Source organism: Phaenicophaeus curvirostris, chromosome 5 (assembly GCF_032191515.1).
Source record: "Phaenicophaeus curvirostris isolate KB17595 chromosome 5, BPBGC_Pcur_1.0, whole genome shotgun sequence".
Taxonomy (NCBI): Eukaryota; Metazoa; Chordata; class Aves; order Cuculiformes; family Cuculidae; genus Phaenicophaeus; species Phaenicophaeus curvirostris.
This window is the reverse complement of record NC_091396.1, coordinates 1,380,655-1,402,538: the sequence shown is the minus strand read 5'-3', so window position 1 is coordinate 1,402,538 and position 21,884 is coordinate 1,380,655. Positions and strand designations below refer to the sequence as shown.

General features: G+C 60.1%; 2 protein-coding genes across 4 annotated transcripts in view; one reads left to right on the top strand and one right to left on the bottom strand.

Annotated features, from left to right (window-relative positions):
- RAB15 (RAB15, member RAS oncogene family) overlaps positions 1 to 21,884 on the bottom strand; it is an 85,412-nt gene that overhangs the window by 23,328 nt on the left and 40,200 nt on the right. The gene's annotated exons all lie outside the window — the stretch shown is intronic.
- Positions 3,104 to 21,141, top strand: LOC138720858 (aldehyde dehydrogenase family 3 member B1-like). Of its 3 annotated transcripts, XM_069857260.1 has the most exons (11): positions 3,104 to 3,237; positions 3,899 to 4,054; positions 4,553 to 4,715; positions 7,638 to 7,748; positions 7,860 to 7,980; positions 8,096 to 8,181; positions 15,861 to 15,942; positions 17,068 to 17,454; positions 17,669 to 17,835; positions 18,025 to 18,124; positions 20,904 to 21,141. In XM_069857260.1, exons 2-11 carry the CDS (start codon positions 3,906 to 3,908, stop codon positions 21,095 to 21,097), a joined length of 1,560 nt encoding a protein of 519 aa, XP_069713361.1. In that variant the 5' UTR covers positions 3,104 to 3,237; positions 3,899 to 3,905; the 3' UTR covers positions 21,098 to 21,141. The 3 variants fall into 3 exon arrangements, with proteins under 3 accessions (XP_069713361.1, XP_069713360.1, XP_069713359.1); XM_069857259.1 differs by lacking the exons at positions 3,104 to 3,237; positions 15,861 to 15,942; positions 17,068 to 17,454; positions 17,669 to 17,835 and adding exons at positions 8,379 to 8,460; positions 9,023 to 9,409; positions 9,794 to 9,960 and having other exon boundaries at positions 20,904 to 21,135; XM_069857258.1 differs by lacking the exons at positions 3,104 to 3,237; positions 15,861 to 15,942; positions 17,068 to 17,454; ... (1 more) ...; positions 18,025 to 18,124; positions 20,904 to 21,141 and adding exons at positions 8,379 to 8,460; positions 9,023 to 9,409; positions 9,794 to 9,960; positions 10,851 to 10,950; positions 12,422 to 12,951.

The window sequence follows — 21,884 nt, the reverse complement described above, 5'->3', positions numbered from 1 at the left end:
CCCAGCACCCCCAGACCTCACGCCCCTGCTCCCAGCACCCCCAGACCTCACACCCCTGCTCCCAGCACCCAGGGCGGAGCGGGTCCTGCTTCCTCTTTCGGACCTGGCAGGCGGGACGAGAGCATTTAAAGGAGCCGCTCCGGGCCCCCACACCCCATCCTGCACAGCACCCTGACCCCCCCCAGCACCCTGCTCCCCCTGCACTGCACCCTGAGCCCCCCACAGAGCACCCATAGCATCCCCCCAGCACCCTGCTACCCCTACAAAGCACCTTGAGCCCCCCCAGCACCCTGATCCCCCCCCCAGCAAAGCAAAAATCACGTCCCCCAGCACCCTGATCCCTCAGCAAAGCAAAAATCACATCCCCCCTGCACCCTGACCCCCCTACAAAGCACCCTGAGCCCCCCCAGCACCCTGACCCCCCAGCAAAGCAAAAATCGCATCCCCCCAGCACCCTGACACCCCAGCAAAGCAAAAATCACATCCCTCCCAGCACCCTGACCCCCCCACCCCCGCACAGCACCCATTGCATCCTCCCAGCACCCTGCTACTACCCCTAGAAAGCACCCTGATCCCCCCCAGCAGAGCAAAAATCACATCCCTCTTCACCCTGACCCCTCTGCACTGCACCCTGAGCCCCCCCAGCACCCTGAGCCCCCCCAGCAAAGCAAATATCACATCCCTCTTCACCCTGACCCCCCTGCACTGCACCTTGAGCCCCCTAACACAGCACCCTGAGCCCCCCCATCACCCTGAGCCCCCCCAGCAAAGCAAAAATCACATCCCCCCAGCACCCTGACCCTCCCTTCCCTGCCTTGGGTGCTGCTCTCTCGGGGCGCTGGTGCCGCTGGGTGCCCGTCCTGCCCCTCTCCCCAGTGCTCTCGCTTCCCCTTCCCGAGCGGCTGATGTGGCAGGGGGGGGGTCACCCCGCTTTGGGGGCGCAGGGCTGGTTTTGGGGGTGGGGCACCCCCTGGTCCCCCAAACCCCGGGGCTGTGTCGGTGCTGGGCACGTGGAGATGCCAGGGTGCGCGGTGCCAGGCGCAAGGTGGGGAGGCCTTGGGGCAGGGTGGGGAGAGCGAAATCTCCGTCACGGGGAGATGGAGCAGGATCCGGCCCAGCCTGGAGAAGGATCTGGTCCAGCTGGTACCGGGGGATTCCTGAGAATCTGTGGTCTCAGATCCGAGTGATGGTGGCACCAAGGTGGCTGTGGGTCCCCCTGTCTGTGGTCTTGGATCTGAGTGATGGTGGCACCAAGGTGGCTGTGGGTCCCCCTGTCTGTGGTCTCAGATCCGAGTGATGGTGGCACCGAGGTGGCTGTGGGTCCCCCCATCCCAACGTGTCCCCCAGCACCAGGTTGGGTCCCCAGCATCCGTTTGGGATGCAGAGCCCATCTCCCTGTTTTCCCCATCGCCAGATGCTGTGTGGAGCATCTCCAACCCTAGAACATCCCAAATTGGGATGGGGACCCCAGCAGCTCCCAAGAAGCCCCTTCTGGGTCCTGATGTGCTGCTGTCCCTTGCAGGACTCTCCAGCAGATGTGGAACGTGGATCTGTGGTCTCAGAGCTGAGCGGTGGTGGCACCGAGGTGGCTGTGGGTCCCCACTGTCCCAGCATGTCCCCCAGCTCTGTGCAGTCCGTTCCATTCTGGCTCCAGTGACACCAACATGAGAGTCCATCTCCCAGTTTTCCCTGTCCCCAGGTGCCGTGGGGAGCATCTCCAACCCTAGAACGTCCCAAATTGGGATGGGGACCCCAGTAGCCCTCAGTGAACCCGTTCCAGGTCCTGATGCGCTGCTGTTCCTTGCAGGACTCTCCAGCAGATGTGGAATGTGGATCCTAGGGATGTGGATCCATGGTCTCAGATCCAAGTGGTGGTGGCACTGAGGTGGCTGTGGGTGTCCCCTGTCCCAGCGTGTCCCCCAGCACCAGTTTGGCTCCCCAGCTCTGTGCACCCGTCTCCCTTTGGGATGCAGAACCCGTTCCCTGCTCTCCCCATCCCCAGAGGCCGTGGGGAGCATCAGAGGACGTCCCAGTTCAGGATGGGGAACCCAAGCTGGTGCTGACCCTTCCAGGTCTCTCCAGCAGATGTGGAATTGGGAGCTTGGGGCCTTGCTCCCCTCCAAGGCTCCTGGTGCTGCCCTGGGCATCGTTTCTGAGGTCCTAGTGCCAATTTTGGGTGCTGCCAGGGTGGCAAACCTTTTCTCCTTGCCCGGGGAGCGTGGGGCAGGGCGGCTGCCCTTCCTGTTTACGCAGGGGGGTAATTAGGGTTGGGGAGCGGGCGTGTGGGCAGCGGGCAGCGGCCAAGGAGCCGCCGTGCCAGGCTGGAGGAACCGGTGCTGGCGGGCAGGGCTGGGCACGGGGTGAGCTGAGGGCTCAGCTGGCACCGGGGAGGGGGATGGGCAGCCCTCTGGACAGACGTGGGGTCCGTGGGGGTGTCTGTAGGGTCCCCAGGGGTCAGGATGGTCTTAGGGAACAGGGTGAGGGGTCTGTGGTGTCCCCGTGGGTCTTGGGGAGCAGGGCGAGGGGTCTGTGGTGTCCCCGTGGCTCTTGGGGAGCAGGGTGAGGGGTCTGTGGTGTCCCTATAGGTCTTGGGGAGCAGGGTGAAGGGTCTGTGGTGTCCCTGTAGGTCTTGGGGAGCAGGGTGAGGGATCTGTGGTGTCCCTGTGGGACTTGGGGAGCAGGGTGAGGGGTCTGTGGTGTCCCCGTGGGTCTTGGGGATCAGAGTGTGGGGTCTGTGGTGTCCCCATAGGTCTTGGGGATCAGAGTGTGGGGTCTGTGGTGTCCCCATAGGTCTTGGGGATCAGCGTGAGGGGTCTGTGGTGTCCCCATGGGTCTTGGGGAGCAGGGAGAGGGATCTGTGGTGTCCCCATAGGTCTTGGGGAGCAGGGCAAGGGATCTGTGGTGTCCCTGTGGGTCTTGGGGATCAGAGTGTGGGGTCCCCACAGATCTTGGGGATCAGCATGAGGGGTCTGTGGTGTCCCCATGGGTCTCGGGGAGCAGGTCTATGGGCTCTTAGTGGGTGAAGGTTCATGGTGGTGGTTTGGTGGCCATGGGAGTTGTCCAGTGCCATCATCCCATCCCACCCCATCCCTTCTCCCCACTGCCAGCCCCACGGAGGCGGGACACTGTCCTGCCCGCCCCTGGCCGTGGGACTGGCCACCAGCCCCACACTTTTTAGGAGGGACCCCCTGGCAGTGCCAGCCACCCCGCTCTCCTCCGGCCACCGCTCAGCCCCAGGTAGGCACCGCGGGGTCCCCGTGCGCCAGCGGCTTCTCCAGCCCCACACGGGTGGAGGCTGGGGGGCGCTGGGGGGGTTTCTCGAAGACGGGTGGGTGTGTTGGGCACCGAGAGGGGCAGGGGGGACAGATGTGGGGCTGCCCTACACGGCCCCACACCGGGGTCCTTGCGGATCCAGGGGTTAAGGTCGGGATGGTGCCCCACAGCTGGGGTCCCAGGGGGATTCAAGAATCAGCTGGATCCCAGGGATCAGCCCAGGATGCTGCCCCACAGCGGGATCCCAGGGATCATCCCTGGATGCTGCCCCACAGCGGGATCCCAGGGATCATCCCTGGATGCTGCCCCACAGCGGGGTCCCATGGAGATCCCACGGATCAGTTCAGGATGCTGCCCCACAGCAGGGTCCCAGGGGTCAGCCGGGGCTGTGGGTCCGTGACCCGGGGCTGGCGTCGCTGCCGGAGCGCGGGGATGCCCGGGAATGCCAGGCATGTCCCGCCGGTCACCCCGAGCCTGCGGCCGCTGTGCCGAGCTGAGTCACCCCACAGCCAGCCCCGAGCCCCAAGCTGCCCTTCAAAGCCTCGGCTGCCTGGCTGCGCGGTGACTCCTCCGGCACCTCCGGCACTTCCAGCCTCGGCGTGACCTATCCTGCATCTCTTCCCAGGTTCTCCATGGACACCTTCCAACAGGTCAGCATGCACCAAGCCCTCGAACCTCCCCTGGGCCATGGCAAGTGCAGCGCGGCCGGACACGATGCTGGAAAAGCCTCTGGATGTGGAACTGGCGGTGGGAATTGTCCGGTGATCTGCAGTGCCATGGGGTGAGAGCGAGGGGCACGCGGCTGCGGTGAGGGGAGATGGGATGGGTGGGGTGAGGAGGGCGCGGGGTGCTGCAGCGGTTCCGGGGTCCTCAGCTTTGTGCTGTTGATGGAGGCTGGAGGACAAATTTGGGGTCCACGGGCCACCACGTCCCGAGGGAAGAGGGAGGTTGGATGGGGTTTGGAGCCCCCGATCCAGTGGGAGGTGTCCCTGCCCATGGTAGGGGTGGAACTGGATGCGCTTTGAGGTCCCTTCAACCCAAAACATTCTGTGATTCTACGACTGCCTGGAACGATGCTGAGCAGGGAGCACGAGGAGCCCTTGCTCCTGGCAGCCAGGGGAGCATCCAGGTGTCCAGATTCCCTTTCCCCAGGGCTCCAGTTTGCTGCTGGGATGGGACAAAGCAGAGCTGGGGTGACATGGAGCTCCTGTCCCTCATCACCTGGAGAATGAGGGGCTGGGGTGGGGTTGGGGTCCCCCTGATGTCCCTGTCCCCACAGCGGGAACCCTTACGCGGGGCTGGTGAGCCGCCTGCGGGCAGCCTGGCTCTCGGGAAAGACGCGACCCATGGAATATCGCGTGGCCCAGCTGGAGGCACTGGGACGCTTCCTCGATGAGAAGAAGGAGGACATCCTGGAGGCCACCGCCTTGGATTTGGGCAAGGTGAGGGGGGGACAGGTGGTGGCCACAGAGGGTCCAATCTTTGGGGCCCTTCAGAGCATCTTGTCTGGGTCGTGTGTCCTCCTGGGTGCAGGTGTGGGGCTGTGGGCATGGGGGTCTCCTTGTTGGGGTCCTGCACCCTCTTTGATGTGCTCTGGGGCTGCTGTGGCATCCCTGCAGTCCCTGCTGAGCTCTGTGTCGCCAGACTTAGCCAGACCCTGCAGAGGGAGCACAGTGCCAGGATTGATGTTGTTAACCCTGTTCCCAACACCCCTAAACCGGCTAAATTCCCTCTTAGAATCAGAGAATCACCAGGTTGGAAGAGACCCCAAGGATCATTGAGTCCAATCATTCCCATCAATCACTAACCCATGTCCCTCAGCACCTCGTCCACCCGGCCCTTAAACCCCTCCAGGGAAGGGGACTCAACCCCCTCCCTGGGCAGCCTCGGACACGGACCAATCACCCTTTCCAGGAAAGATTTTTTCCTGCTGTCCAGCCTGAGCCTCCCCTGGTGGAGCTTGAGGCCATTCCCTCTCGTCCTGTCCCCTGTCCCTTGGGAGAAGAGCCCAGCTCCCTCCTCTCCACACCCTCCTCTCAGGGAGTTGCAGAGAGCAATGAGGTCTCCCCTCAGCCTCCCCTTCTCCAGGCTGAACCCCCCCAGCTCTCTCAGCCGCTCCTCTTCTTCTCCAGCCCCTTCCCCAGCTCCGTTCTCTTCTCTGCACTCGCTCCAGAGCCTCAACGTCCTCCTTGTGGGGAGGGGCCCAGAACTTTCTTGAGGGAACCTCAGTGTTTCCAAGCTTCACCTTGTGCATCCACCCCACGCCTGGAGTCCCAGGTGGCTCGCTGTGACCTCCACAGCAGGTTGTGTCCTCGGCAGCCCGGTCGCACCCGGCACTGCCAGCGCTGTGCAATGTGCTGGCCTCGCACATTCCTCTCGGGGGCTGGTTTCCCTGGCACGGAGGTGGCACAGGTGGGGACCTGGCCGTGGCTCCGGATGTTGTGCCATGCCAGGAGCTCCCACACGGTTTCTTTGAGCATCCCTGCCGCCTCCGGCAGTCTCAGCTCCTCCGAGACCCTTTTCTCCTCCTTTTTTCCTCCCTGACACGTGCTGCAACCCCACAGATCCCTGCAGGCTTTGGCCCCGTGGCGTTAGGGAACGTTTTTGGAGGGCTGGCTCGCCCTGGTGAGCCGTAACCGCTCTTATCTGGGAGAGGGACTCATGGCTGTGGGTGCATCAGTGCGGCAGCCGTGCCCTCAGACACGGATTTCGCCACCCAGGCTTGTTATTTCCTTGTTTGTTTGGGGTGAGGGCCTTCTCCTTCAGGTCGATAGGCATCAGCACTCCGAGTGCGTCCTTCTAATTGCATCTAATTAGAGCCAGCTGTCCAGTAACGCACTCGTTATGCAGCCAGGCCCTCATAGTTCAATGGAGAGTTCATCTGGTCTTGCGTATCCCTGGTGGGTCTCTCACCTCCAGGGCTGCTGGTTTCTCTCTATTGATCACTGAAGGAACCTGGATGATCTCAGACTTAATGGCTCATCTTAGAACCTCCGTGTTCCATCTTCACCGGCACGGTCCACCGTCACCAGCCATTTCTTCATCCTCCTAATGATGCAACCATCAGCCCAGGCTGAGAACAACCCGTTGCTTCACTGCGCATCGGACGTCCCCACTGAGCCCTTGTGTCCAGGAGCAGCTTGGCTACCTAGCAGTAACGTGTGGCCACCAGCGCTGGAGACCCAAAGGTCTCTCCAGTGAGGTTTGGTGGTGGAGAAACCAGCCTTTCCAAGCCTGAAGTTGGTGTTTGGCCGCAGCTCCTGCCCAGGGATGCTTTTGGGTTGGAGGAACCCAATAGATGTTGACTGCACCCACCATGCTTTGCAAACAGCTTCTCAGGGCAGGAACTTTGCACCTTGTGCCCTCCAGGAGGGGCTTTACGAAGCTGGCTGAGTTATCTCCTCGCATCTTCACGCTTCTCCTGCAAGACCAGTCCTGAGCTGTGCTTCACGGCTGCGATTACGGCAGCGGAGAGGACACGCCAGGGGCAGGAAATACCTCAGCAGCCCCTGCAATCCCAGCTGTGACGTCCCACCACCGCTCCCAAGTCATTGTCCATTTAGTCAGTGCCTGGTGGGAAGGTCAATCTTGGAGAAACCTGCTGGATTTGTTTCATCCCCTGACCCCAACTTGCCTTCCCAGCCGTGTGCTGGCTCGGTGCAGGAACCTCAGGACCCAGAGCCTGGTGGTGTCCAGCTGAGCTCCGTCACGAGGTGTTTAATGAAGTGGTTGCTCTTCTTCATATTTCTCTTCGAACAAATCGAGGTCCTCGTTTCAGCTTTCATGCACGGGCTCTGAGAGGGAGCTTGAGGCTTTGCTTCCCGCTCTGGTGGGGACACAAATGCCCCAGGGCAAGAGCGCTGTCCCACCCCAGGTCACCAGCCCCGGCTTTCCTGGAGCTCCCGTAGCGTTGCTTGGTCTCCCCTTGGCCCATGGCTCTGTTCCCAGGCGAGGATTTCACAGATGCTGAGCTCAGGAGGCTGTTTGGTATTGAGATGATGTTAAATGTTGGTTTATATCTCTGGCCAAACCCCTATTTTCATAGAATGTCAGGGACTGTGATGTTCCCTGGGGGCTGCGGGAGGTGACAGCAGCTCAGAATCATGAGGTTGGAAAAGAACTCCAAGCTCATCATCAGCCCAGCCCCACCGTGCCTGCTAAACCATGTCCCCAAGTGCCACTACTACACGTTTTTTGAACCCCTCCAGGGATGGAGGCTCCAGCACTGCCCTGGGCAGCCTTCTGCTAAATAGCTTCTACTTAGAAGCTTCTCCTGCTCTTCACGAGCAGAAGAGGGGCAGGTGACCCCTGTGGAAGGGGAGGAGATGGGGTCGGCGTGGTGCTTACGTGGTGTCTGCCCGCAGCCGTCCTTCGAGGCGTACTTCACCGAGATCCTCCTCTGCAAGAACGAGCTCAACGACACCCTGAACAACCTGTCCCACTGGATGAAGGACGAGCACGTGTGCAAGAACCTGGTGAGGCAGAAGCTCTGGGCTGGCTTGGGAAGGGAAGAGGAGGAGAGAAATTGCAGGTGGTGAGGGGCAGGCCGGGTTGGGAACGGCACTGAGGTCGTGGGCTCTTCACAGGTGACACAGCTGGACTCAGCCTTCATCCGCAAGGACCCGTACGGGGTGGTGCTCATCATCGCGCCCTGGAACTACCCCATCCACCTCTTCCTGGTGCCCCTCATCGGGGCCATCGCGGCTGGTGAGCAGAAGCTGTGCCCTGGCCTGGAGGATCCAGGCAGTGGCCAGCACTGGCCTTGTCCCCAAGCCGGCGTGTCACCGTGTCACTGCTCTGACGTCTTCTCGATCTCCCCCAGGTAACTGTGTCATCATCAAGCCCTCAGAGATAGCTAAGAACACCGAGAAACTCATTGCTGAAACACTGACCTGCTACCTGGACAGCGTAAGACCCTCTCCATGTCCTTGTCCCCGTTCCTGCCCCAAGGCCATGGTGTTCCCGACCCTGCCTTGCACACACCAGCACCGAAGCATCCCAGGTCCTTCCTCCACGCCCAGCAGCTCGGGATGCTCCTGGTGGGCTTGGGGACAGAGTGGCCTGGGCAGATGGTGACACTGGGGACCCTTCCTCTTACACTGCAGGACTGCTTTGCCGTGGTGACCGCCGGCGTGCCGGAGACCACCAGGCTGCTGGAGAACAAATTTGACTACATCTTCTTCACAGGTAAGTCCTTCAGACCAGAGCATGGAATCATAGAATGAATCTATGGTAGTTGGAGAGAGCAATGAGGTCTCCCCTCAGCCTCCTCTTCTCCAGGCTGAACCCCCCCAGCTCTCTCAGCCGCTCCTCTTCTTCTCCAGCCCCTTCCCCAGCTCCGTTCTCTTCTCTGCACTCGCTCCAGAGCCTCAACATCCTTCTGGTGGGGAGGGGCCCAGCACTGACCCCAGGATTCGAGGAGCGCTCTCCCCAGGGCCGAGGCCAGAGGGAGAAGAACCTCCCTGGCCCTGCTGGCCACGCCGGGTCTGATCCAAGCCCAGATGCCCTTGGCCTTCTTGTCCCCCTGGGCCCCTGCTGGCTCCTGTTCAACCAACCCCCCCAGGTCCTTCTCCTCCAGGCAGTTTCCAGCCAGCCTTCTCCTAGGCTGGAGCTGCTCAGGGTTGTTGTGCCCCAAGAGCAGGACCCGCCATTTGGCCTTGTCAAACCTCCTGCCGTTGGTCTCAGCCCAGGGGCCGTGTCCCGGAGCTGGTGGGATCCTCCCCGTGATGCTTCTCTTCCACACCCACAGGCTCCCCCTCCGTGGGGAGGATGGTGATGGGAGCCGCCGCCAAGCACCTGACGCCCGTGACGCTGGAGCTGGGGGGCAAGAACCCCTGCTACGTGTCCGACACCTGCGACGTGCGCAACGCGGCCCGGCGAGTGGCCTGGGGACGCTTCTTCAACGCAGGGCAGACCTGTGTGGCCCCCGACTACGTGCTGTGCAGCCTGGAGATGCAGGAGAAGCTGATGCCCGCCCTGCGTGAGGCCATCACCGAGTTCTACGGCTCCAACCCCAAGGAATCCCCTGATTTTGGCCGCATGGTGGGGGACAAGCAGTTCTGCCGCATCCGGGCGCTGCTGAGCAGCGGGCGCGTGGCCATCGGGGGACAGACGGACGAGAAGGAGCTCTACATCGGTGAGGAGATGGGGTCTGGGGACTGTGGGAGCCCCCGTGCCCCCGCGGTGAGTGATGTGTGACCGTTACCCTCTCCAACTCCCTGAGAGGAGGGTGTGGAGAGGAGGGAGCTGGGCTCTTCTCCCAAGGGACGAGAGGGAATGGCCTCAAGCTCCACCAGGGGAGGGTCAGGCTGGACATTAGGGAAATATTTTTCCTGGAAAGGATGATTGGGCAGTGTCCGAGGCTGCCCAGGGAGGGGGTTGAGTCCCCTTCCCTGGAGGGGTTTAAGGGTGCTGAGGTGCTGAGGGCCATGGGTTAGTGCTTGATGGGAATAGTTGGACTCGATGATCCGGTGGGTCTCTTCCAACCTGGTGGTTCTCTGATTCTAACCCTTCTCCTCAGCTCCCACGGTGCTGGCGGACGTGCAGCCTTCGGACCCTGCGATGCAAGAGGAGGTTTTTGGCCCCATCCTGCCCATCGTCGTCGTGGCCAACATGGATGAAGCCATCGATTTTATCAATGCACGGCCACGGCCGCTGGTTGTCTACGCCTTCTCCTGCGACAGCAAGGTGCGTGTGGGCCATGGAGTAGAAAGGGAGGTGAGGGAAAGGGGCCAGCAGGGCTGCCACCCACCTTGTTGACAACCCAGGGTGCGATCTGGAAGGGTGTTTTTGAGCCCAACTGCTCTGGGCAATGGGGCTGGTGAATGAGTTGGGTGATGTCTGACAAGTGCTGCTTGTGGAGCCAGGTTGGAGCCACATCCTCTTGTTTTTAAGCTGAAGGACTTGGGGTGCTGGGGGAGGAGAAGCTCAACAGGAGCTGGGAACGTGTGCTCAGAGCCCAGAAACCCCCCCGTGTCCTGGGCTGCATCCAGAGCCGTGGGAGCAGCAGGGAGGGAGGGGATCCTGCTCCTCTGCTCCACTCGGGGAGACCCACCTGGAGCCCCGAGTCCAGTTCTGGATCCACAGCACAGGGAGGACACGGAGCTGCTGGAGCGAGTGCAGAGGAGGCCACGGAGATGATCTGAGGGCTGGAGAACCTCCTGTATGAGACCAGGCTGAGAGCATTGGGGTTGTTGAGCCTGGAGAAGAGAAGGCTGCAGGGAGACTTTAGAGCAGCTTCTAGGGCTGAAAGGGGCTCCAGGAAAGCTGGGGAGGGGCTCTGGATCAGGGAGGGCAGGGACAGGATGAGGGGAAGGATTTGGAGCTGCAAGAGGGGAGATTGAGATGAGATCTTGGGGAGAAATGTTTTTCTGGGAGGGTGGGGAGGCCCTGGCCCAGGTTGTCCATAGCAGTGGTGGCTGCCCCATCCCTGGAGGGGTTCAAGGCCAGGCTGGATGGGGCTTGGAGCCCCTGATCCAGTGGGAGGTGTCCCTGCCCAGGGCAGGGGTGGGCCTGGATGGGCACTGAGGTCTCTTCCAACGTCATTCTGAGACTATGATTCTCTGCTTCTCTTCCAGGTGGTGAACCAGTTCCTGGAGCGCACGAGCAGCGGGACCTTCTGTGGCAACGACACCCTGATGAACATGACGCTGACCTCGCTGCCCTTCGGAGGGATCGGTAAGCCCAGATGCCCCCTCCCACCCTGCCCCTGGTGCCTGAGCCACGTTGGACACGACGAGGAAGGGCTTTGAGGTCCCTTCCAACCGAAACCATTCCAGGATTCTATGAATACAAGAAGCCTCAGATGATGCTTCCTTGGAATGCTTTCCCAACCTCATGGTGCTTCCTTGGAATGGTCTGTCTGGTCTTCTCTCTGGAATCTTCTCTGGGGGATCTATCTCAATTTGCTGCCGCTCAGCGTCTCTGTCGGGGCCGGCAGCTGATTCAGACTTAATAGGACACAGCAACAACAATTAATTCTCCTTCCTGTGGGTCAGGGACCAATTCCTGGTGGTTTCTATCCCGTCACTTATCTTTATGGAAATGATTCAGCCAAATTGCCTCAAATTATCAGGTGAAGCCGTTTTATGAGTGTCCCAGTCAGGTGAAGGGTCTGAAGTCACTGCGGTGAGGTGACCTTTGCCAAAGCTTCCACGGTAGCTCAGATGTGAAGTCATTGGGTCATTAACCACGAGGTGCAACCTCGCGCTTAAACCAGCCGCAGGAATCGGTAGAACCGGCATTGCCAACGGGTTTTAAGAGCTCTGGAAAGAAGCTGAGCTTGATGGGGGCCACGCTGGTAGCTCCAAACCATGGTTTTGTAGAGCACCCTAGAGGGAAGTGGAGCCTTGGAGACACAGCAAAGCTTCTGGAGGCTTGTAAAATTGGAACAGGCTTCCCAGGAGTAGGGAGTGGCCTCAAGTTGCACCAGGGGAGGTTCAGATTGGGCATTAGGAACTATTTGTTTACTGTGAGAGCAGCAAAACATTGGCAGAGGCCCAGGGCAGTGGTGGAGTCTCCATCCCTGGAAGGGCTAAAAATGTGTAGCTGTGACCCTTGGGGACATGGTTTAGCAGGCAGGGTTGGACTTCAGCGGTCTTCTCCAACCTTAATGATTTTGTGACTCTTACAAGTGACGGCATCCCTGGGGGTATTTAAAAGACATAAGGATGTGGCACTTGGGGACATGGTTTAGTGGTGGAGTTGGCCGTGTTGGGTTTATTGGTTGGACTTGATCATAGAATCACAGAATCACCAGGTTGGAAAAGACCCATCGGATCATCGAGTCCAACCATTCCCATCAATCACTAACCCATGTCCCTCAGCACCTTGTCCACCCAGCCCTTAAGCCCCTCCAGGGAAGGGGACTTAGCCCCCCCTCCCTGGGCAGCCTGATGGTCTTAAAGGTCTTTTCCAACCTGATTCTGTGTGAAAAATGATGCCCTTGAACCTGAGTCCTCCTGGACTAGGTAGCTGTAGAGCTGGAAGAGGCACAGGGAAGGGTGAGAGCTTCTCCGAAGGACAAGAGCGAAGGATGAGAGGTCTTCCACCACTGTGGTTGCCCAGCAGCAGGATGATTTGCATGAGAAAAGCGTGTCAGCTTTTCCTTGTCCCGTACAAGCTCAGACCTGTGCCGTGTGTGTTGCAGGCAACAGCGGTTTGGGGATGTACCACGGCAAGTTCACCTTCGACACCTTCACCCACCGGCGCGGCTGCCTGCACCGCAGCATGGGCCTGGAGGCCCTCAACGGCCCGCGCTACCCTCCCTACAGCCAGCAGAAGCTGGGAGTGTTGACGACGGCCACCGAGATCAAGCGCAGGGGCATGTGCACCCTGCTCTGAGAGCTGCTCCTGCGTCCCCCTACGGAGAAACCCCCTGTCCACGGCTCCTGGTCCTCCTCAATCCACGTTGGACAGCGGGGATGGACATCTCCTCCTGCGCCCTTGCTCCTCCCCAGTTGCCTCTGCTCCGGACTCATCTGAAATGCCAAAATCTTCTTTTTGTCCTTGCCCACTTCTCTTCCCAGCGGAGAAACGGTCCCTGTGAGGCTGAGGGCCAGCACGTAACCCCATCTCCCGTCTGATGGACCTATCCTTCTGGATGAACCTCGCTCTCCCTCCTCTCAGTGCCAGCCGGTGCTTTTCCTCTGTAACCCTGCCTGTAGTAAAGACTTTGCATTGAGCTCTCGTGCCTAGCTTCACCTCATAGAATCACAGAATCACCAGGTTGGAAGAAACCCACCGGATCATCGAGTCCAACCATCCCCATCAATCACTAACCCACGTCCCTCAGCACCTCGGCCACCCGGCCCTTAAACCCCTCCAGGGAAGGGGACTCAACCCCCTCCCTGGGCAGCCTCGGACACTGCCCAATCTCCCTTTCCAGGAAATATTTTTTCCTGCTGTCCAGCCTGAGCCTCCCCTGGTGGAGCTTGAGGCCATTCCCTCTCGTCCTGTCCCCTGGCCCTTGGGAGAAGAGCCCAGCTCCCTCCTCTCCACAACCTCCTCTCAGGGAGTTGCAGAGAGCAAGGAGGTCTCCCCTCAGCCTCCTCTTCTCCAGGCTGAACCCCCCCAGCTCTCTCAGCCGCTCCTCTTCTTCTCCAGCCCCTTCCCCAGCTCCGTTCTCTTCTCTGCACTCGCTCCAGAGCCTCAACATCCTTCTTGTGGGGAGGGGCCCAGCACTGACCCCAGGATTCGAGGAGCGCTCTCCCCAGGGCCGAGGCCAGAGGGAGAAGAACCTCCCTGGCCCTGCTGGCCACGCCGGGTCTGATCCAAGCCCAGATGCCCTTGGCCTTCTTGGCCCCCTGGGCCCCTGCTGGCTCCTGTTCCACCAACCCCCCCAGGTCCTTCTCCTCCAGGCAGTTTCCAGCCAGCCTTCTCCTAGGCTGGAGCTGCTCAGGGTTGTTGTGCCCCAAGGGCAGGACCCGCCGTTTGGCCTCGTTGAACCTCCTGCCGTTGGTCTCAGCCCATGGATCCAGCCTGTTCAGATCCCTTTGGAGCCTCCCTGCTCTCCAGCAGATCCAGCTCCCACCCAGCTTCCTATCATCTGCGCCTGCATCACCCGGCTTGGGGGTGGGAATTTTGGAGGGGGGTGGTTCCAAGCCCCCCAGCGTCCCCATCCACCCCCCGCACTGTGCCCGGTGGCGGCGAGGTGCCCTGGGCTGGAGTTGGGGTGTGGTTTGTGGATCCCCAAAGGGTTTGGGCTGGAGCGAAGCCCGCGGTGACGCCTGGCGGGGCAGGCGGCCAAGGGGCAGAGCAGGAAGCCAGCGGCATCTCGCTCCGAGCCAGCGGCTGTGCGAGGGACCGAGTTGCCTGCGCCCTTCGGCCCCCACGGACACCCCCAAGGCCACCTCCTGCGCTCGCTGCCGTGGGGAGGCTGCCAGCCCCGGCCTCACCTGCTCCGCGTCACTGCCTTGGGACCATGGAGACCGGGAGCGTCTTCCTGCAGCCCGGGAACACCGCGGATGCTGCTGCTGCTGGTGGGAAGGGGAGCGTGGTTGGCGATGCCATGAGGTGAGGGGGCGAGCAAGAGGAGATGGGAGGGGTGCAGGATGCTCTGTCCTCTCCCCAGGGCTCCGGGTTGGGGTGAAGCGGAGCTGGGGCGACACGGAGCTCCTGTCCCTCATCACCTGGTGAACGAGGGGCTGGGGTGGGGTTGGGGTCTCCCTGATGTCCCTGTCCCCGCAGCGGGAACCCTTACGCGGGGCTGGTGAGCCGCCTGCGGGCAGCCTGGCTCTCGGGGAAGACGCGACCCATGGAATATCGCGTGGCCCAGCTGGAGGCACTGGGACGCTTCCTCGATGAGAAGAAGGAGGACATCCTGGAGGCCACCGCCTTGGATTTGGGCAAGGTGAGGGGGGGACGGGCACTGGGGGGCTCCCTCTGTCACACAGGCAGGGTTGGTGGTGCCCAGGGCACCTTCTCCACCCCTGCACTCCCTGCTCCTGCTGGGCTGGGAGCCAGTGAACATGGGTGGAGGCACCAAGAGAAAACCAAGGTGGAGCACGTCCCACCCCACCTTCTCCAGAGCTCATTCCTGCCCCCAGCGAGGACCGAGCGGGGCTGTGAAGACCACGATTAATTCAGCCAACCTGCCATGGGCTTGTTAGTGCCAACAGGACTGGCCTGGTGATACCACAGTGGGATTTTGGAGGTCACCAAACCCCAGTGGCACCGAGGTGGTGGGGCTCACCTGCTCACTGTGGAAAGCTCACCTTGGGGGTGAGAGCAATCCACCACAGGACAACAAGGGCTTGGGTCCCTAAATCCTGGGTACAAATCATGCAGGGAAAGGATAAGAGGAGCCGCTGAGCTGCAGCTCACGGAGACCTGATGAGGAGGATGCTCTGTGTCCACAGCCGCCCTTCGAAGCCGAGTTCTCTGAGGTCCTTCTCTGCAAGAACGAGCTCCATGAGGCGCTGAACAACCTGGCCCACTGGATGAAGGATGAGCAGGTGGAGAGGAATCTGGTAAGGGGGGAGAAGTAGGAGAGGGTGGGGAGAGGACCTGCCCGCTGTGCAGAGCTGGTGGGGTGTGAGCGTGGAGATGAGGGTGCAAAGAAGCTCTCCTGGTGTCCTGCAGGTGACCCGGCTGGACTCAGCCTTCGTCCGCAAGGACCCGTATGGAGTGGTGCTCATCATCGCGCCCTGGAACTACCCCGTTAACCTCCTGCTGGGGCCCCTCATCGGGGCCATCGCGGCCGGTGAGACTGACCTGTCCCCTGGCAGGAGGATCCAGCACCGGCCAGGGCACCTTGTCCCCAAGCTGAGGTGCCGGAGGGGCTGGTTGTCCCCATGGCATCGCTCTCACGTCCTGTCGGTCCCTCCCCAGGTAACTGTGTCATTCTCAAACCCTCGGAGATGACCCAGAACACCGAGAGACTCATGGCTGAGGCGCTGCCCAGCTACCTGGACAAGGTAAGAAGCTCTCCCTGTCCTTGTTTTATGGCTTCAACCATCACACCGTGCCCTGTACCGTCCTAGCAGACCCCAGCACCCAACCATCCCAGGTCCTTCCTCCACGCCCAGCAGCTCGGGATGCTCCTGGTGGGGATGGGGGCACTGGGGACCCTTCCTCTTACACTGCAGGACTGCTTTGCCGTGGTGACCGCTGGCGTGCCGGAGACCACCAGGCTGCTGGAGAACAAATTCGACTACATCTTCTTCACAGGTAAGTCCTTCAGGCCAGAGCAGAGCCCTGCTTGGCTTTTGGGAGGTGAGGAAGAGGGATTCCCATGGGATAATCCCTCTGGACACCCCACTGCGGCTCACCCGCCGTCAGCGTGAGGTGGTGAGGAGCCCGCAAACAGGTGCCCTTTCCTGTTCCCTGAGGCTGCAGAGATTGTGTTGGGAATCTGGTGCAAGGACGAGTTGCACAATTACAGATTGAGTGGAGAATGGATTGGGAGGAGCCCTGAGGAGAAGGACTTGGGGTGCTGGGGGAGGAGAAGCTCAACAGGAGCTGGGAACGTGCGCTCAGAACCGAGAAACCTCCTGAGCTGCATCCAGAGCCGTGGGAGCAGCAGGGAGGGAGGGATCCTGCCCCTCTGCTCCGCTCGGGGAGACCCACCTGGAGCCCCGAGTCCAGTTCTGGATCCTCAGCACAGGGAGGACACGGAGCTGGTGGAGCGAGTGCAGAGGAGGCCACGGAGATGATCCGAGGGCTGGAGAACCTCCTGTGCGAGGAGAGACTGAGAGAGTTGGGGGTGTTGAGGCTGGAGAAGAGAAGACTGTGGGGAGACCTTGGAGCAGCTTCCAGGGCTGAAAGGGGCTCCAGGAAAGCTGGGGAGGGGCTCTGGATCAGGGAGGGCAGGGACAGGACAAGAGGAATGGTTCTGAGCTGCAAGAGGGGAGATGGAGATGAGATCTTGAGAATAAATGTTTTGTTGTGAGGGTGGGGAGGCCCTGGCCCAGGCTGCCCAGAGCAGGGGTGGCTGCCCCATCCCTGGAGGGCTTCAAGGCCAGGTTGGATGGGGCTTGGAGCCCCTGATCCAGTGGGAGGTGTCCCTGCCCCTGGCAGGGGTGGGACTGGATGGGCTTTGAGGTCCCTTCCAACCCAACCCGTACTAGGGTTCTGTGATTCAACGATCCATGACGGATCTGCCACCAACGTGTCTGACGATCTCACAGCCATAACCATGTTCTGTAACTGCTGAGCTGGGGATGCTGTGGCTGAGCTGGAGAGCGTGAGGGCCTTCATGTCTTCCGTGTCACTGGCTCCTCATAAGGGTAAAGCCACGAGTTGGCCGGTAGCAGGTGGGATCCTCCCCGTGATGCTTCTCTTCCACACCCACAGGCTCCCCCTCCGTGGGGAGGATGGTGATGGGAGCCGCCGCCAAGCACCTGACGCCCGTGACGCTGGAGCTGGGGGGCAAGAACCCCTGCTACGTGTCCGACACCTGCGACGTGCGCAACGCGGCCCGGCGAGTGGCCTGGGGACGCTTCTTCAACGCGGGGCAGACCTGTGTGGCCCCCGACTACGTGCTGTGCAGCCTGGAGATGCAGGAGAAGCTGATGCCCGCCCTGCGCGAGGCCATCACCGAGTTCTACGGCTCCAACCCCAAGGAATCCCCTGACTTCGGCCGCATGGTGGGGGACAAGCAGTTCCAGCGGGTGCAGGCGCTGCTGAGCAGCGGCACCGTGGCCATCGGGGGACAGACGGACGCGGAGACACGCTACATCGGTGAGGGCTTGAACTTGACATGAGTCTTCATCCTTGCATGGTGCGGGCTTGGATTTTAGAGAGGATCTGGAGGGAGGTTTGAGGTGGAACTGAAGGTCTGCATGGTAGTTGAGGAGCTTGGTGAGGTGTCCTGTCCTCGAGGAGGTCTGGGGAGAGGAGCACGGTGTCATCTCCAACCTCTGCCTGTGGCTGATGCCTCCGTCCTTCTCCGCAGCCCCCACGGTGCTGGTGGACGTGCAGCCCTCTGATCCTGTCATGCAGGAGGAGATCTTCGGCCCCATCCTCCCCTTCATCACTGTGGCCAGCGTGGACGAAGCCATTGACTTTATCAACAGCCGTGAGCGGCCGCTGGTCACATACGCCTTCTCCTCCGACCACAAGGTACGGAGCCCACGTTGTGTGAAGCCAGGGCTATGCTTGCCCCGTGCTCCTTGGAAGGTCTTTTCAGCCATGTCCATGCTCCAAAGTTTTTCTTTAGAGCAGAGGACCTCGGTTGTGGGGAAGGATTGCAGCTGGAGGGGCAGGAACAGGGTGCAAGCCCCATCTCCCCCCTCTCTGCTTCCCTCCCAGGTGGTGAACCAGGTCCTGGAGCGCACGAGCAGCGGTGGCTTCTGTGGCAACGACACCTTGATGCACGTGATGCTGACCTCGCTGCCCTTCGGAGGCGTCGGTAGGTTCCGAGACCCCCACCCACTCTGCCCTGGGCCACGTGTGATCCGCGGTGCCCGAGACAAGCTGGGCACGGGGACCAAGGCTCTGGCAGGAGATGGAGGACCCAGTCCTGGGCCCCAGGTCCAGAGGGGTCAATGGTACGAGGAGAAATCCTGTGGAGGATCCCACCAAGAGCTCCTGTGCTTCACTGAGCTCTTGGGCTTCAAAGGGTGGAGCCCTGTGAGGCCTCTGCTCTCCTTGTTTGCCACCCCAAGCACGGTGTTCCCTGCGTATGTAAAATATCTGTTTAAAAAATATGGAATATTGAACGTGGCCACCAGAGAAGCACCTCTAGACCTTCCTTTCCACATGCAGGCAGGAATCTGTCCCACCCATCCTCCTGCTGCACCACCTCTTCTTCCTGCAGGAGAAAACTTGCAAATTGTCACTTATTCACGGTTTCTGGGAATTCAGAATTTCACGTTTTCATAAATCTCCACTCTGGGGCTGAAGAGAGCACAATCTCCTACAAATTCCTAAATCATAGAACCTTGGAGGTTGGAAAAACCCTCTAAGCTCATCCAGCCCAACCGTGCCGACTAAACCACATCCCCAAGTGCCACATCTACATGGGTTTTGAACCCCTCCAGGGCTGGAGGCTCCACCACCTCCCTGGGCACCTTCTGCCAGGGCTTCACCACTCTTCTATTGAAGAAATTTTCCCTGATATCCAATCAAACCCTCCCTTGGTGCAGCTTGAAGCCATTTCTTCTCATCCCATGCACACAGAGGAACACACACACTCATTGATATCAGCTCTTGGAGACCTATAGTGCATAAATCCTAGAATCATGGAATGGGTTGGGTTGGAAGGGACCTCAAAGCCCATCCAGTTCCACCCCTGCCAGGGCAGAGACACCTCCCAGGGGATCAGGTTGCTCATCTGACCTTCCATGGGACGTGTTCTCTCAGTGCTGGGTGCTGGACTCTGTATAATTACAGCCTCAAGTTGCACCAGGGGAGGTTTAGATGGGATATTCGGAACAATTTCTTTACTGGAGGAGGGGGGGGAAGCCAGTGGTGGAGTCTCCATCCCTGGAAGGCTTCATAAGCCACGTAGCCGCAGCACTTGGTTTAGCAGGCAGGGTGGGGCTGGGCTGAGGGTTGGACTGGCTGAGCTTAGAGGGCTTAGAATTCCATGATTCTGTACTTACCCTCTCCTCAAATCCAGGGAAGTGTTCAGCCACGCTGGGACGTGCTGTGAACATCACCTCGGGGCCGTGTTCCTTCTTGTTGGTCCTGGATGTTTACTTAGAATTAAGAAACACGTCCTACTTAGGATTAAGAAACACGTCCAAGTGCACTTCTCTCTTTCCTCGGAAAGGAGTCTACGTAAGAGAGACACTCACTTTTAGTCAGATGACCTTCACCTCCCCCAAAAAACAGTTCCAGTTCCTAAACCAGCCACTCAGCTCGCTAAGAGACCTTCCTCCTGCGGCGGTTGCTGACGTGTGAGGTAGAATCCACAATCTTGAGAGGGTTTTGCACGTTATCAGTTAGATTGACCGGCTCAAGTAGAATTTTACGGCATCGGTTATCAGCACGCAGCTGGGTTTCTGTATTTTCTACCAGCCTGCCTCGCCTTCCCTGCTCGCTCCTGGCCAGCTTCCACCTCCCACAGTCCTCTCGCCCATCCTAGGGTCCCATCCTCACCAAAGCCACCTTGATAACCCCCCGTCCGCTCCTGGAGTCTCACCGGCAGTGGAGCTGGAACCCACAGGGCAGGGACGTGCTTTGGAAGGTGTCTCTGCAGTAGGGAAGCTCGGCTGGTGGCTGCTGTGGCACCAGGGAGGTTTTGTGAATCCAGAAGGGTTTTTGAATCCATAAAGTTTCCACAAGTCGAGTAAAAAGAGAGGAGAAGCTTGAGAACGGATGGAGGAAGCACCTGAGAAAGAAGAGTTACAGGTATAGGATGAGGCTTTGTGCAACCTGATCCACTGAGAGATGTCCCTGCCTGGCAGGGGTTGGAACTTGACTTTTAGGTCCCTTCCAACCCAAACAATTCTATGATAGAAACAAGAGTAGTTTTCTTTACCGAGTGTTTTAAGTGGTTAAGTGTCCATGGAGATGGAGACACCCTCCAAAACATGTCCACTGCCAGGCCACGCGATCTCTGCCAAGACCTCAGGTCTCCTCCCTGACCCTGGTGAGCTTTGCACCACGTCTAAACGTGCCACCTGGAACGGTGAAACCCAGGTCACCAGGAGCTTTTTCTCCTCTCAGGCCCTGGTCTTCCTCCTCCAAAGCTTCTCAAGTTTCCTTCCTCAAGCAATATTTGGGTGTTGAGCCAGGTCACCTCCATGTTCTCATTTAAACCACTTTCTGGGGAAGCCTGGCCATGGCTAGAAAGCAGCTAGGTGAAAATGTCGAGCCGTCCACAGATCAAAGAGTCATAGAGGCATTTGGTTGGAAAAGACCTTTGAGATCATCGAGTCCAACCGCCCACTACTGAATCGTATCTCTGAGTAACTCCTCTGCCCATCTTTTAGATGCCTCCAGGGCTGGGGACTCCACCACCGCTCTGGGCAGCCTCTGCCAGGGCCTGAGAACCCTTTAAATGAAGAAATCGTTCCTTATGTCTAATCTGAACCTGCTGTGGTGCAGGTTGAGGTCTCCATCGCCAGCACCTCCTCAGTGCCGCCCTCGACAGGGGAGCCAGGAGCTTAATTCTAGGCTCCTCGGCCCAAGCGGTGGGTGAGATCCAGCCACCCACCCAGGACCTGTGCCGTGTGTTGCAGGGAACAGCGGTTTGGGGATGTACCACGGCAAGTTCACCTTCGACACCTTCACCCACCGGCGCGGCTGCCTGCACCGCGGAATGGGCCGGGAGGCCCTCAACGCCCCGCGCTACCCTCCCTACAGCCAGCAGAAGCTGGGGATGGTCCGAGCCGTCTCCGAGTTGAAGCGCAAGGGCGCCTGCACCTTGCTCTGAGGGTCTCCAGCCACCACTTGTGGTGGCTCCGTGCAATGAAAGGTCTTGCCCTGCAAGCAGCAGCCTCCTGTGTGCCTCCCTTCCACCTCCTCCTGCTCATCTGCTGCCTCTGGAGCACCCCAACCATTGGGGCATGGGATGGAGATGCTGGTCATCCGGGGAGCAGGGAAAGGGTGAGGCCAGCAGGAGAGCAGAGGCTGCCGGCGGCTGGGGCAGAAGGTTGGGGCATGGCCAATAGAGGGGCTCCCTGTGCCCCACATCTCCTGTGCCCCACAGAGATCCCACAGCCCCCTTACCATCTCTTCGTGTCCCAGCCACGCTTGGATCCAGCAGCCTCCCGCTCCATCACCGCAGCAGAAGGGCTGGTGGGATGCTCCGGGGGTGATGCTGGTGGTCACCTCCTGCTCCCCGTGCACCCCTTGGACAACGTCCACACCGATGGTTTCCTCCCAAATTCTCGAGCTGGGAGGCTCCCGGTTTCCTCCACTCCACGCCTTGCAATTTGCCCTCCCTTATCTCGCAAGGGTCGGCAATCTCAGCAATCAAACGGGGACCTTGGAGGAGAAGGACAGGGAGGGTGCCAGCAGGGACGAGAACCTTTGTCCTGCCCTAGTTTGGGGTGCGCTGTCCTCCACAGCCCCTCTCCGCTCCATCCTGCTGGGTTTCTGGGCTCCTCCAGCTCCACTCCCTGCTCCTCCATGCTTTGAAACCTGAGAAACCAAGGCAAACCCAGCCCTTTGCTTCTCAAGAATTCCGGTTGGACGTGTCCACCTGGCATGGTGCTTAG

Bases quoted from the DNA above. Each gene is read 5' to 3' on its own strand.
- LOC138720858 (XM_069857260.1), top strand. From the start codon at position 3,906: ATGGACACCTTCCAACAGGTCAGCATGCACCAAGCCCTCGAACCTCCC. The intron at 17,836-18,024 runs GTACGGAGCCCA...CTTCCCTCCCAG, and splicing joins CCTTCTCCTCCGACCACAAG to GTGGTGAACCAGGTCCTGGA. The intron at 18,125-20,903 runs GTAGGTTCCGAG...CGTGTGTTGCAG, and splicing joins GCTGCCCTTCGGAGGCGTCG to GGAACAGCGGTTTGGGGATG.